Source organism: Arthroderma uncinatum (genome assembly GCF_011692745.1).
Source record: "Arthroderma uncinatum strain CBS 119779 chromosome Unknown scaffold1, whole genome shotgun sequence".
NCBI lineage: Eukaryota > Fungi > Ascomycota > Eurotiomycetes > Onygenales > Arthrodermataceae > Arthroderma > Arthroderma uncinatum.
The window spans coordinates 4,402,480-4,416,785 of record NW_022983863.1 but is presented as its reverse complement, the minus strand read 5'-3'; the positions used below and the strand labels follow the sequence as shown (position 1 = coordinate 4,416,785).

The window sequence follows — 14,306 nt, the reverse complement described above, 5'->3', positions numbered from 1 at the left end:
CGCCGAAACGCAGCTTGGCCGACGCAAACTACGTAACAAGGGGGTCCGAGGAGGGTCGCATAACCGCTTGACTGGCAGCACAGCATCCTCCCCGTCAAGTCGAAGGGAGAGCGGTCCCGGTCATGGGCAAGGCCGGCGCCAGTAGGAGAGGAGAGACAGTGGGCGGTGCGCTGTGGTCGTGACACCGTTCGCAGATTAATAACAGCGTCTATAATATCCCGGCATGGCGAATGGGCAGGGCCTCTCGCACCCCTCGCATCCTTTTCCCCCATTTTTCGACCCCCCTTTCCGACTCCATCCTGACAGCGGCATGGGCTCCATGGCCTCCACGGCTTCAACGGCTGTCTCCCGTGAGAGGTACACTGTCACACACATCTCAGCTCCCAAGACATCACCTGGCCGGAAGTTTATGGCGTACAAGCTCCGCCGGGGAAGGCTATCCATTCTTGGTCTCCCAAGGCGCATTAAACAGCTTCTTAGCAGTCTCTTAGCATCGCTGGAAGGGTGTGGAGGGAACAAGGCTTGCGCGATGCCTGCTTCTCGCTCCCTGCGAGTTGGCAAGCAGACTGCATATCCCACGCATCGGCGCCGTGTCTGCTCTCATAGTTGGCGTCCACCCTGGCTGAGGTCCCTGCCTGCCCATCCAAGCGATTGGCGAGAGACTGCATGGCCGAGATATCAACGCTCGTCGTGGTCGACCCTTCGATCGTCGGTGGAGCAGAGACAGAGTTCTTCTGGAATGGAAAAAGGAGCGATACAAATCCACGTGGGAACGCGCCAGGGATCATGCTTGTTACCGTCCTCCATAAGACGGCGAGTATAGGTAGCAGTATCGAGCAGTTATGCGAGCAGAGAAGCGCGACGAGATGCGGTAGCTGGAGAAGGTAGGTGTTGATGGTTTTATGCTTAGAGCGCATTTTGTGACTGGAGGTGCTTTTTGCCGTTTACGGAAGTGCGCCACATCAACATTCACCCCTGCGGAAAGCTCTCTTGGTGAATATAACTATACAGTTTATATATTGCTGTTCTACTCCGTTTACATGCGATTTGATTATCCAGAATGTACTAAGCAGCAGGAGGGATGCATGCTGGACAAATCTTGCCTATAATCCTCCGTTTATAACAATCCTACTATAACTCAGGGTTCTCATCCGGTTCTCCTCTGATGGCCAATTTAGATCTCTCGATTCATCTTCTAGACCGGCCTCTACCAGTGAACTGTCTCCTAACTCGCCAGTCGGTCCTGGAGCCATTCCGCCGTATAACTCAATCCTACGCAGCAGCTCCGGTGATGCTCAGACAAACCGTTTGACCATCATCATATGGTCCAGCCTCACAGCAGCCATCTATGCACCCATCCAGCGTTAAATCCATACCACCCAATTCACTCTTAAAGTTTGGTTGTGTAGGTTCGATAAAAGCACATATAGCTTTTTCCGGCGTCACTCCATGCAAGCCATACGTAACGGTCTACGTCCCCTCAAAGGCTACCATCTGGATTAATAGATTTTTTCTTAATCGTTGGCATATCTTGCAAAATCTCGTTGCTCATTATTAGTCGTGCATTTCGAGCTCGTGCAAAGTGCGGACGTCCCGCAAAATGATCGAGACAGTACCGCCAGTAGCAAATACATAATAACGGCGAATCGCAATGTCCTATATCGTCTGGGAGTTTCTCCTCTCGAATAGCAGCAAGACATTGTTCCATGTTACCCCCTCGAGTCTCAATCTAAGGCTCATGCTGATTACCTGCGGTGCCATACCCTGGTATTATTGGACATTCAAATATGACCAGATGTTGAAGTAAACAAGCTGAAGGTATATCTACACAAGTCAGATATCGTGGACCGTTGGCCAAAACCCTTCGCCGGCCTATTTAACATTTTGCGAACTGGAAGTCTGAGCGGAGCATATTACCAGACCATCCCAAACCCCCCATCGTGGTCCTTCAACCATGTATATGTGAATGAGATAGCATAAGGTGGCGCTTGTGGCGGCTGCCTGTCCTTTCCGTGATCCGTGGTTCCGTGGAGCGCGTCCCGAGCCTAATATATGTGCCAAGCCAACACAACCATACATCGCAGTTCGCATCGATCCAAGCATATCAAACGTGATATGAGGGGCCATGGAATGGAGAGAGTGGGAGCATGGGCCGTAAGTTTGGGGTGGGTTGCTAGGCTAGGACCCGCCCATAGCTTCGGGCTGACTTGTTGAGTGAACGGGTGTCGATATCCGACAACCAAATATCCTGGTGACTTCAGTTATTATAGCAAGGTAAATAATGGTGGTCATGGAGTTATTTGAAACAATGTTAGATAATCTGCCGTCCAAAGCTGGGGATCTATTGTCCCATATTACTCGGAGCGGTACCTCGAGATCGCGGTGCCACATTAAGACGATTTTGAACCCTTTGGCCTTTGCCTTGGAGCCTCAAGTACAAGATTGAGTTATGTTAGTGTAGAATCACATGGTACAAACAAGACAATCCTACCAATCAGTTGGTATTTTGATATTTTGCAGAGGTTTCAAGAAATCATTGGGTGACGTAGTACCAATACTCTGCCCGTCTAGCATTGCATAGCCAAATAAGATGCAATGTCCTCTGCAGAGCGATACCTCAAGCGATGGGGTAGGTCAACAGGGATAGCCCTTAAATATAGTAATAGATGTTCATACTTTTTGTTCCTTGCATGATGTGGCATGCTGAAGTTACCGCAGTGGATCGGCGATGCTCATCGACCAGACCCACATGTGGCTGTAGGAAAAATTCCAGAATGCGCAGAGTCATTCTAGGGCCAAAATGCAGTGATTGAGCTCAAAACGCCTTCTCCTTGCCTACGGCTGCCTCGAGCATACCCAATATCTTGTGTTGTCTAAATATGTGGTAGATCGCATCAACTGCCCCTGTATGTAGGAATAATGGGCAACGTATTTTGAGATTTGTAACGGCGAAATAGCAGGTCCCTCTAATAAAATTAAACCAACCAAACCCGGAGAAACAGAACAACACGTGGATAAGATGGAGGCAACATGATACCGACCGTTCTTTATAGCAAGTACAATTTCTGGGTATAAGAAACCACCATCCAAGAAACCACCATCCAAGAAACCATATCGCCCATTCTACCATCCCATTCAACACCCCCTTAACCCATTGTCGTACTCCCCTGATACACCCCTTTATAGCCATCCACCGGCTCGCTCATCTGGTGGAACACGAATTGAGCGAGTCTTGCATTTTTGTAAAGTCGAAGACCAGCAGGATTCAGCACCTGTAGCAGTGCACCAACAGAGCCGTTGTAGCCAGAGTCCATCACTCCAGCATTCAGTAGAGCTCCTGATCTAAATAGAGAGCTTCGAACAAAGATCTGACCCATCACATCAAGAGGCACCGAGACAGTTTCGTTGAACTCAACAAGATATGAGCCCTGAGGAAGATCAACAGCAGGATGATCGATTTTAGGGATTTCGATGGCTCCTGGCAAATCAGGTGAGCCGGTAGAGACGAACTTGATCTCCTTGGTGAAGGCAGTCTGGCGTTGGCTATTGTCAAAGTCAACTGTGCCTGCTGATGTCCAGGTGAGGACCTTTTTTAAGGTCAAATCAACGCCACAGGGCTGGACCTGTAATGATGGAGAGATGAGGCCGTTAATGATTTTCTGAGAGACGAGGCGGTGGCCTGGGAGTATCATGTTCAATATATTGCAATGGGTCTGTGAAGCAGTGGAGGGAAGATTATATCTATGTGACAAGATATTATTTGGTTCTTGAGATTTCTTGTCTAGAAATACAACCTCGTAGAGATGATGCTGTGAAGTTGATGTTAAATGTTGGATGCTGTTCTTCCCCTGTAGATATAGCAGGGTGCCTGGAGAAGAGAACTTATACTATGAGCGGGTCGGCCATACATCAAACCATCCTTAGTGGTGTAGAGGTAACATAGCTCTCTTTCACAGAGCCGCCCGGGGTTCGATTCCCCGCTAGGGAGATTTCTTTTTTTCCTCTTTTTTTCCTCTTTTTTTTTCCTCTTTTTTTTCCAGGTGCTTATATAATATTTCTTGGCATACTTTTTCCTCCTGAGTGATTTAGACCAACCACAATGCTTGCAATATATATCTTATCCATGTTGTTTCTTCCTTTCCTTTTGCAGACTGATTACTTTGATTATATTTACATCAATCATTGGGCGGTTTGTGACTATCCTCCAAATACAATAGCCTCCTCAATGTCGTCAATACCCGCCTCTGATATCCTATACTGCTTTGATTCATCAGGCCCAGTGATCCCGTAGCTTTTGACGAGGAGCTCTCGCCAATCCAAGCGATATATATACCCCTGGATGTTTGTTAGCATAGTCGTTGTCTGACACTAGATGGCGAAAGTTACCTGAGGATTAACCGCATCCGGGGAACCAACTGGGAACCGCATCTCTGGCTCCTCGAGCTCGGTTAGAACTATAAGTTCTGGGAGTCGCAGTGTGCTACATCACCCCTCAGCTCTCGACGAATAAGGTCGTGGAACCGCTGCTGGAGGCAGTCGAGTGACTTGTCTGGAATATTGTGTCGAATGACTGGCTGTAACAAGCTGTACATGTGTGTGTAGCTTAGGTAACGGGCCATTTCGATTGGGGTCAGATCAGGGTACGGAAATTCATCCGGATCTGCGTATATCGTGCGTAGTGTGCCTTGTAGGTAACATCAGTAATGTTGGTGCTGCTATCGCCGATAGAAACATACGCAATGCACCAAGTTCTAACAAAGCCTCTATCTCGTCCTCATCTGCACACATAAATACCGCCTGGTGTAGAGGCGTCCACCCACTCGTGTTCTCTCCTAGAGGCATTCTCAGTACAAGCGCAGGGCAATGTTAAGGTGGGCAAAGGCAAGGCCAACGGTGCTTACTTAGGCGAGGACAATTGACCCAAGATTCGTTATATTTTCGTTTGGCAGTCTTCAGGATTTCGAATAGCTCATCCCACTCACCAGCGTATGCTGCGTTCGATAGCCTGTCACGTTCCGTGCGATAATCATTATCAAATTTGTGGCGGGAGCACTGGCCATGCCATACCTGGGGCATGTTTCGTGTATTCTCACTGCTATCTACATCTTGGGAATCAGTAGATTCAAAGGCAGTCGTAGCCCGAGCGCGCGAGAGGGCGTTTTCGCTAATCTTGATCGCCTCTTCTTCTGTTCTCAATGTCGATCCCCTAGTCCATTCAATTAAGTGACATTTTATCCAGAAAAGGCGTATCTAACTTACGTCGCCATTGTCATCAAAAGCGTCTGGATCTCCTCCTCATGGCGATGCAGTCTCCGTAGCAAATCGGACAATTTACTTTCATTGACCATTGGTGATACGCCAACAAGAAACCCCTTTGACGAGGCTATGCCGTGGACAAAATTCCGAAGGTCGGCCATCGTATCTCTGCAAGTGCTATCATTAAAACTAAGTAGTAGCGTACTGTTGTCTCCAAGTCGTCTACCAAAGGCTCGTAGCTGTTCAAGAAGAAGCCGTACACGCTCCACCTGGTTTAGCAATCGTAATAACTGTCTCGCGCTATTTTTCAGCTTCTCAATTGTGGTTTTGATCAACCGAACAACTTGAGCAGATATTGCGACAAGGGCTGCCGCACTCGTACTGATAGATGAGGGGTCCATTCTTTTGTTTTTTTAGGAAAATGTCTGTCAAAGATGTAGTGTGCCGCCAGTAAGAGGTCGGGCTACTCATGAGATGATAATCTTCCTCTAAAAGTCGAATGAATGTCTGGATTCCTCCCCAACTCTTGTATGAGAAAATGGCTGATTTATCAAAATGCAGCCCCGTGAATTCGCAGAATCAGCTGAATGCAAGAGGCTTGGACTGCAGGAATATCCAATAAAATCATTGTTTTATAAGACGTACCCCACAAACTCGTTAATTCTTCTGTTTATACTACACCATTAACCAATAGTAATGGCTTCTTTGGCGCAGGGCACTTTTATCTTCCCAACTTTCGTCTAACATGTACTGTTCTGGACAATGCATAGCTGTCTTAGGGCCCAACTACTACTGGCAGTATATATCATAGAACTGAATCGTCCGCTATATATCGAGCCTATTTTGTTCATTGTTGCCCGCTCCCGCGGAGGTTTTCTAGGGTTCTGGGAATCATTTATATAGTACTCCTCCACTACTTCCCTAAGGTGTTATATTGGTATATTTGATCTGGCGTGTTCCTTCAGGAAGCTCGATCAATAGCCTCGACGAGGCAGCCTGTTGGGGTATTATCATCTCGTCTAAATGGAACGAACGTAGCGAGAAGTAAGTAGTATGCTTGGAGAGTAAATAAAAAGAGCAAAAAGAAAAAAAGAAATGCGCTCCCTAGCGGGGAATCGAACCCCGGGCACGACTGTGAGAGAGTCGGATGTTACCTCTACACCACTAAGGACTTTTTGTTATGTAAGGAGCTGGACGGGGCGCAAGATAAAGGGACAGAGAGGGCCGGGGTGGAAAGGAAAAAAAATTCGAGCGCCAAGATATATCCTATCCACACTAACCACGACGGCCGAAAATACGAAATTCAGGCGTACCAAAAGACAGCAAAAAAGAAATCTCCCTAGCGGGGAATCGAACCCCGGGCGGCTCTGTGAAAGAGAGCTATGTTACCTCTACACCACTAAGGATTTGTTATTATGTAAGAACCAGCTAGGAAATAATAAGTAAGCGTATCATAAATTGCTAAGAAAACCTTTTTAAATCCTTATCCATGTCCCTTCCATCACACATAACAGTATCATTTAGTTGTCAGGGCCCAGGTACACGTTGTGCATAAAGTCTAGCAGGCCATCCGTCCATGCCAGGACCGCACCCCTGAGACCTGCGGCATGTACTCGACCTACGCAGGCACCAAAAGAATTGCTGCTGGGATCGTGCCGGAAGATCCAAATACTCTTGGACAACTCGCCGGGAAGATACATAGAATGGTAGCCGCTTACAATAGCTAGCCCAATCAGAATAGCGATGCCTCCAAACATCTGTGATACAGGTTAGCATTTGAATCGTGACATGTGTTCTGGTGACAGGGAACATACAGTGCACCACGGCCTCCGCAAATCTACCCCATTCAGTTTCTCGATTTTGACAGGCGCAAAGAGTAACGTCAGAAGATCGAATAGTTCACAAACTAACGATAACGACAGTATGACGACTGTTACCATGAGCCAGTCTTTCTGTCTTGTCCCTGGAAGGCTCACGCATCCGATCCCTTTATTGGAGTCTGTTTTGACGCTAAAGATATCCGGGCAGTTGGTAGTCGCACCGTTCACACCGCGATTGTAGACTCCGACGACAAGATTCTCGAGGATCGGAGAGCACCAGGAGACCTTGATGTCTTTGTGTCGCAGTCCTTGAATTGCCTTGGCGAGACCGCAAGTCTGCAGCACAAGTAGGACAAGAAGTGCAAATAGTGCAATGACGGCCGTCCATGCTCGTTTGAGTCTTTCGGCCTGCATTTTCCCTAGTGCTGTATTTTCCTCAGCGTCCTTGCCCTGCCGTCGTTCTCCATCTTGTTGTTGTTCCTCTTCGTCTTGCCGTCGTTGAATTTCCCGTAACTCCCCCTCCTGGACTTCGAGTAAACAGACTTGTCGTTCTCGATCCCCCAACGGCTTACGGCCAGGGGTATTCCAAAAATTCAAGGATTTGAATGCTGTACTCCACACGGACCCGTACTCTCGGTCTAGATCACTGATGAGGAAGTACAACTGCATCATAGCCCCGGCGTCCAACGTCACGGTTAATGGCATCCACACCAACACCTGCTCGGGCGCGCAATTTGTCGACCAATAGCCCATAATAGTGGTGATCATGGTGAAGATCGCCAACCCCAAGGCTATGACTTGTACCTTCTCCCAATGGTATATCCGTTCCCAGAGAACCGGGCCGTGAATGATGATTATTGGTACAAGATAAACCCAGGGGTACACTGCACCCCCGACCGAGGGGCGCATGTACATCGAATCCCCGCATGCTAGGTTAAGGGCGAACGCTGACTCCCAACTACCGAAATGGAACTCCCCGATGGACGTATCGTTGCGCAGACATCCATCCATAGTGCTGCTTTCGTCGCAAAGTAAAAAAGGCGGGCCCGTTTCATGGAGGTAAATAAATCTGAAAGTTATATGATTGAAAGATAAAACTGGAGAATCTCAATCAAGTTATAAGAGGTTTAATAGGTGCTGCGACGGTTTTGGCCCTGGAAGGGCCTAGAGTACTCATAGCCATCATAGTCCAAAGCCACTCAGCTCTGAATGCTAGCCTTTTGCAAGTGGCGCAGTGGCTTTGCAGTTGAATGCGATCAAAGCTGAGGCAGGTAAAGTAGTCGAATGATCAGAAAAGACATGAAGAGCGGCAGGCTGTTTAGCGAAGAGGTGCAGTAAAGACGAATACAGCTATGGGTTCCTTTATGGTTTGAGCCACCCACGCTTAGCATAGCCCGTCATGAAGGCTTCTATCCCATTTGTCCGAGAGTTTCTTTAAATAGTGCCTCACGGCTAGTCTTGGACCATCACATCGAGCGCAGTCAAGGCGCGAACCAGATCTATACCGTTCTACATGGTAGAAGTAGAACAAAAGCAAATCCACGATGCCCTTTTAGACTGGTCATATTAAGCATAGGACTTATAGAATGTTTATGGAGTACGGAGGACTCCGTCTCTTATTCATATTAAGTTAAAGCTCACTGCAAACAACAAGAGATCTACGATTTCTGTTAGAGAAATCAAAGGCTGGTGCCTTCGTCGCATATTTAATTCGCACATCAACTTGGAATATTGTAGAATCGGGCAATAATAATGTATGCATACTGTAATCGTCACGCTTCAACATCAAACCGCTGCACAACTGACAAAAGTCTAGTATTCAAGACTTGTAGTACAAAGCTAGTGTCCAGGCACCAAGCCTCAAAAGGTCTTGTATTTCCTAGCGTCTACTTTGCATTAAATCCTATTCTTACTGCGGAGTGCCAAATAGGGCTATCCCACTTTACACATGAAGACAGACGCAGGCGGCCCGGCCCGCGGCCTTGAATAAATGGGCGCAGACTTGGAACTATACGGCCTCGCCATAAACCCAAAGTCCTATACACCCAAGCGCAGGGTCCTTGTGCTAAGCCTTGATTAGCCATTGATGATATAGCTACAGTAATATCTACCATGCACATATACTTACGGAGTACCTAGGTATATCTTTTGATAGCCACCGCATAGTCATGTTCTAAGTATGATGCTATAACTCAGTGAGGCTGGTCCCAAGCATAACAAGTCCTTAGTGGTGTAGAGGTAACATCCGACTCTCTCACAGTCGTGCCCGGGGTTCGATTCCCCGCTAGGGAGCGCATTTCCTTTTTTTCTTTTTTGCTCTTTGTATTTTTCTACCGGATAATCTATTATCCGTATATTGATGCTGGCTCTGACTCAAAAAAATATGAATCATGAAGTAACGGCGTATAAATATAGGGGATTAAACCCTCAATTCTTTTTTCTGCGTTGTTCTTTTCATCTTGCGATCTTTTTGGATGCCGTGCCAGTGTGTTCCGCGGGTTTTTGGCTGCCTTAGACTGTCCGTTCGAGCCCGACAGCCAATTCGGCTCCCCTCCATCTCAACTCTAAACTCCGTCAACTGCCCCTCCCTCCTCGCACAACGCTGCTCGCCGTCCTCCCTACGCCGCTATCACGACCAGACTACGCCTTCCAAGCAGCCGTACACCATGGCGCCCAAGAATAAAACCTCCTTTACGCTGAAAACGCCCAAGGGAACTAAGGACTGGGCTGGTTCCAACGCTCTCCTCCGCGACCACATCTTCAGCACCATCACCAATGTCTTCAAGCGTCACGGAGGCATGGCGCTGGACACGCCTGTCTTTGAGCTCCGTGAGATCTTAGCTGGCAAGTACGGCGAGGATTCCAAGTTGATATACGACTTGCAGGACCAGGGTGGGGAGATATGTTCGCTACGATATGACCTGACGGTGCCGTTTGCGCGATGGCTGGCCATGAACACGGATGTGCGCAGTATAAAGCGGTATCACCTAGCCAAGGTGTACAGACGAGATCAGCCAGCAATGACAAAGGGGAGAATGAGAGAGTTTTATCAGTGTGATTTCGATATTGCGGGTGCACAGTTTGACCCCATGGTACCGGACGCAGAGGTTATGAAGATCGTCACAGAGGTGTTTGATGATCTAGGCTGGAAGGGAAACTACACAATCAAGGTCAATCACCGGAAAATACTGGATGGTGTGTTTGAGGTGTGCGGTGTGCCAAAGGACAAGATAAGGACCATCTCCAGTGCAGTCGATAAACTGGATAAATCAGCGTGGGAGGATGTTAGGAAGGAAATGGTTGACGAGAAGGGTCTTGACGGCGAGGTGGCCGATAATATTCAAACATACGTCGTTCGAAAAGGAGGAAGAGATCTCCTCGACTCGTTGCTGGCGGATGAGAAGCTTACCGCGAACGCATCTGCCAAAGCCGGTTTGGACGACATGACTCTACTAATGGACTACCTGGAAGCCTTTGATATCCTGGATAAGATCTCCTTTGATATGAGTCTTGCGCGTGGTCTCGATTACTACACTGGCGTCATCTATGAGGTCGTCACCGAAGGCTCCGCGCCAGCCACAGCCACCTCCGCACCCGAAGCACAGGCCCTCCAACGCTCAGCAAAGAAGGATAAGAAGGTAGACGCTGACGAAGACCTATCCAACGATCCCTCTGTTGGTGTTGGCAGTGTTGCTGCTGGCGGTCGTTACGATGACTTGGTCGGCATGTTTTCGCCAAAGGCCCAAATACCCTGTGTCGGCATCTCGTTCGGAGTTGATCGAATTTTCTCCATCACCAAGGCCCGTATGGACCGTGAAAATGACAAAGATGCTCTACGAAGTAGCGAGGTGGACGTATTCGTCATGGCGTTTGGCGGTAAGGGGTTCACAGGCTTGTTAAAGGAGCGAATGCAAATCTGCAAATCACTATGGGAGGCTGGAATCAAGGTAAGCCCGCCCTCCTTGCTTTTATAACCGTCTATAATAGTTTTCTCATCTAATGTACGTCTACAGGCCGAATTCTCATATAAAGTAAAGCCTAAGCTTCCTGCGCAATTCAAAGCGGCTGAAAGCAACAAGATCCCGTTCGCTGTGATTCTAGGTGAAGACGAGCTGGCTGCGGGCCAAGTCCGTGTCAAGGAGATGGGCCTTCCAGACGGCCACCCTGAGAAGGAAGGTTTGTTGATTGATATCAACACTCTCCCCGCCGAAATTAAGTCGAGGCTAGAGAGGAAGAAGAACCAGGCCGATGAGCCGGTAGATGAAGCAGCGGAGATGGCGAGGAAGGTGAAGGACCTTTTGTAAGAGAGGGAGTGAGGTTAAATTAGGGACTTAAACTATATCCTATTTCTTTTCAAAGGGGCATGCATTTTATGGAACTTTGGTGCGAGCAGATATTGTTTATATTAATTACCGGGATACCTACTACTACTACCTTCACAGATAGAAATGAGCCACTTCTGCCTTGTTTTACCCGTGTCTTCAAACTCGTACGGAGTAAATATAATATTGATACAGCGAGGATACCTCCAGAAACTATTAAAACAGGATATAAACACAGAAGTAGCTCACGCAGTGGAAGCCCGTTTCATTATCATCCCCTTCAGTGCCGACAAGCCATTTACCGTGTCTAGCCCGACACCTCTTGCCCACGCAAACGGCCCGTATCCAGGAACATTATAAGCCTTATGTAGAAGATCGCAAGCACCTCCAATGCTGGCATTAGTTATCCACCTATCAGCTGCGTACTGCTCCAAGCTTAACAAAGCTCCAATATCCATTCCATGTTGAATAGCATATTCAATCGCACGGTGGAGGGAGATGACATCCCCAACGCCCAGGTTTAAACCTAAACCTCCAAGGGGATGGATGACGTGGGCTGCATCCCCTACGAGTGCCACGCGCGGTGAAATATAAGTGGATGCATGCCGGAATCGTAGCGGGAAAGCCGCAACAGTATTAGAGTGGACAGTCTCTACTTCTGGCGGTACAAAGGAAGGGACGGAGGTATGTTCAAGTCGCCAAGAGAGCTCGTCTCCGTGGTCGTAAAGAGTCTCTGCAGCTTCTGTTTGGCTGGACGGTAGGGAGAACATATAGTTCAAGTCTGTTATGGAGAGGCGGAACGCAGCGTTTACCATTGCTGTGAATGCCTCGGGGGATAGAGATTTGAGGTATGCAGCGTTCTGGACGGTGGTAGACCAGACGAGGGTTGCATGGTTATTTGGAAGAGGTAGCATGGCGACTGGACCGCCAATTCCAGGTAGGAATCGTTGGTATGCGGTCACCGGCATGGGCGAGGAATATGTTGAGGGAGAGAGCTTCAGCGTGGCAACTATGCCGTGTCGATCATAGTCCCATCCGTCCGTAGATATGCCGGAAAAGGAGCGTACAGGGCTATTGATGCCATCTGCACCAACTAGAAGCCGGGCAGCAATGGTAGGGAGCTCAGGGCTGTTCTCAGTTGAAGATGATGGGGATAACGTGAGGACTGGCCACGACGAAAGATCAGGTCCATCCGGGTTATCCGTACCGTTGCTGATAGACGTCACCTTCGTTGAAGAGAAGATGGAGACATCATCACCGAGTGACTCAATGCGTGATAATAGACCGCGTATCAGATTCGCATTCTCCGTCATCGTAGCAATTGTTTTCGACGAGGCGTCATGATCTATCAATCCAGCTGGCCAGTTGAACGAAATATTCGAGCCCGTCACTCCATCCCACACCTCCATTTCTTCATATGGTTGGACCCGAGAAGTGTCGACATGGTCCCATGCGCCAATGCTTTTCAAGAATGCCACGGACGAAGGTGTGAGACTGCTGACACGGTTGGAAAAGTGATCAGAGTCGAGTTTCCAGCTTTTGGCCTTGGTGATATCCTGGCTTTCGACGAGTGCGACTTTGAGCTTGGAGGTGATCGGAGAGGATCCTATACAATTCTAGTCAGTCAATTGCAATATAGAAGCCTCTTGACAAGCAAAGGCAAGCTGGCAAACATACTCAACGCAGCCAGTAGAGCTAGGCCAGCCGGTCCCCCTCCAACGCACACGATGTCATAGATATCAGGTTGCCGCGAAAGACTGGACGCAAACCTCTTCCGTTGTGACTGAAGGCCGCGTTTGCATGATGTGCATATATATGGGCGCAATGCGCCTCCCAGTATGGAACGCATCTCTGGGTAGCTATCACAGTCTGCTCATTGAAGCATATAGCTACCTATGTAAGTTACTGGGAAGTTCGTTTCTTTGCCCTGGGCCGAGATTCTGCTTAGTAAGCAAAAACGAGAAAGGAAAAAAAAAAAGGAATGACAAGGGTGGGATTCGAACCCACGCCCTCAACGAGGACCAGAATATCAGTGGTGAGATCACCAGTGAATATTTCTAATTAAGGTTAGCCTTAATCTGGCGCCTTAGACCGCTCGGCCACCTTGCCTGTTTGCTTATCACGTGGAGTAGTCGACTTCTTTTGCAGGGCCTTGAGAGTAGTATAGATATCATTTCTTCCTAGGAACATAACGACTGACAGCAACAACGAACAGCAACGACATGATACCCCCGAATTATATACCTTCAACAAGAAGATGAAAAAATTTGGGCCAATTAGTTGGCACCGAAATGAAATAAATATCCCTGACCGGCCTTTTACATCAATATAAGGCCCATTTCTGACACTCCTTTCGACGTTAAGCGTCTGGCTAGCAAAGATATCCCCTTAATCAAAGCAGTGGCAGAAGCTTGGCTGGTGTTAGCTGAAGGTCTCCTACACAATATTTTAAGGGAAGGCATGTCTCTCACTTTGAACGACCGGGAGCTGGGCATGTTCCACTGCGGTGTTTTCTGATTCGACACTATAAGAGGCAATCATGAATTAGCAGCCAGGCACGCCCGTGGAGCTATCTGTTAATGATAAAAGGGGATCTCAACCTGCTGATAACACTGGAAGTCATTTTGACACACGAAGTGGATAGCAATGATCTCCGCGGGCAAACCATCGGCGGCCTCTACAGCTTCAGCACCAGCAACAGCAGCGACACCAGCAATGGCTGTCTGGCCGAGAACGGCGAGAGCTGCAAGTACAGAGAACGCGAGCTTCATCTTGGAAGGAGAATTTTTGGCTGTTTTGAAATAAAACCTTAGTGTTGATCGATGTATTGGATGAATTAATGTTGATGTGAATGAATGGGTGGTGCTGATATATATATTCAGATCTAGGGAGCAGCTCGGTCATATAG

At 48.1% G+C, this 14,306-nt stretch overlaps 6 protein-coding genes and 2 non-coding genes across 8 annotated transcripts; 2 read left to right on the top strand and 6 right to left on the bottom strand.

Moving 5' to 3' along the window:
• Window positions 1–476: 476 nt before the first annotated feature.
• GIQ15_01338 (uncharacterized protein) lies at window positions 477–917 on the bottom strand (the record flags this gene model as incomplete). The annotated part of the gene is made up of 1 exon (XM_033548755.1): window positions 477–917. One exon carries the CDS (start codon window positions 915–917, stop codon window positions 477–479), a length of 441 nt encoding a protein of 146 aa, XP_033409706.1.
• Window positions 918–3,146: 2,229 nt separating this feature from the next.
• On the bottom strand, window positions 3,147–3,692 carry GIQ15_01337 (deoxyuridine 5'-triphosphate nucleotidohydrolase; the record flags this gene model as incomplete). The annotated part of the gene is made up of 1 exon (XM_033548754.1): window positions 3,147–3,692. One exon carries the CDS (start codon window positions 3,690–3,692, stop codon window positions 3,147–3,149), a length of 546 nt encoding a protein of 181 aa, XP_033409705.1.
• A 225-nt stretch (window positions 3,693–3,917) lies between these two features.
• On the top strand, window positions 3,918–3,988 carry GIQ15_t0010. Its single transcript has one exon. It is a non-coding gene; the product is annotated as a tRNA-Glu (tRNA).
• Window positions 3,989–4,197: 209 nt separating this feature from the next.
• On the bottom strand, window positions 4,198–5,657 carry GIQ15_01336 (uncharacterized protein; the record flags this gene model as incomplete). Its single annotated transcript, XM_033548753.1, has 6 exons — window positions 4,198–4,335; window positions 4,387–4,454; window positions 4,505–4,684; window positions 4,737–4,832; window positions 4,902–5,206; window positions 5,260–5,657. The coding sequence occupies 6 exons, from the start codon at window positions 5,655–5,657 to the stop codon at window positions 4,198–4,200; spliced, it is 1,185 nt and encodes a 394-aa protein (XP_033409704.1).
• A 934-nt stretch (window positions 5,658–6,591) lies between these two features.
• Window positions 6,592–6,662, bottom strand: GIQ15_t0009. The gene has a single exon. It is a non-coding gene; the product is annotated as a tRNA-Glu (tRNA).
• A 114-nt stretch (window positions 6,663–6,776) lies between these two features.
• GIQ15_01335 (uncharacterized protein) lies at window positions 6,777–8,087 on the bottom strand (the record flags this gene model as incomplete). The annotated part of the gene is made up of 2 exons (XM_033548752.1): window positions 6,777–7,013; window positions 7,071–8,087. 2 exons carry the CDS (start codon window positions 8,085–8,087, stop codon window positions 6,777–6,779), a joined length of 1,254 nt encoding a protein of 417 aa, XP_033409703.1.
• A 1,655-nt stretch (window positions 8,088–9,742) lies between these two features.
• Window positions 9,743–11,380, top strand: GIQ15_01334 (histidyl-tRNA synthetase; the record flags this gene model as incomplete). The annotated part of the gene is made up of 3 exons (XM_033548751.1): window positions 9,743–10,039; window positions 10,157–11,023; window positions 11,090–11,380. The coding sequence occupies 3 exons, from the start codon at window positions 9,743–9,745 to the stop codon at window positions 11,378–11,380; spliced, it is 1,455 nt and encodes a 484-aa protein (XP_033409702.1).
• A 263-nt stretch (window positions 11,381–11,643) lies between these two features.
• Window positions 11,644–13,247, bottom strand: GIQ15_01333 (ubiquinone biosynthesis monooxygenase COQ6; the record flags this gene model as incomplete). The annotated part of the gene is made up of 2 exons (XM_033548750.1): window positions 11,644–13,004; window positions 13,076–13,247. The coding sequence occupies 2 exons, from the start codon at window positions 13,245–13,247 to the stop codon at window positions 11,644–11,646; spliced, it is 1,533 nt and encodes a 510-aa protein (XP_033409701.1).
• Between the last annotated feature and the right edge of the window lie 1,059 nt (window positions 13,248–14,306).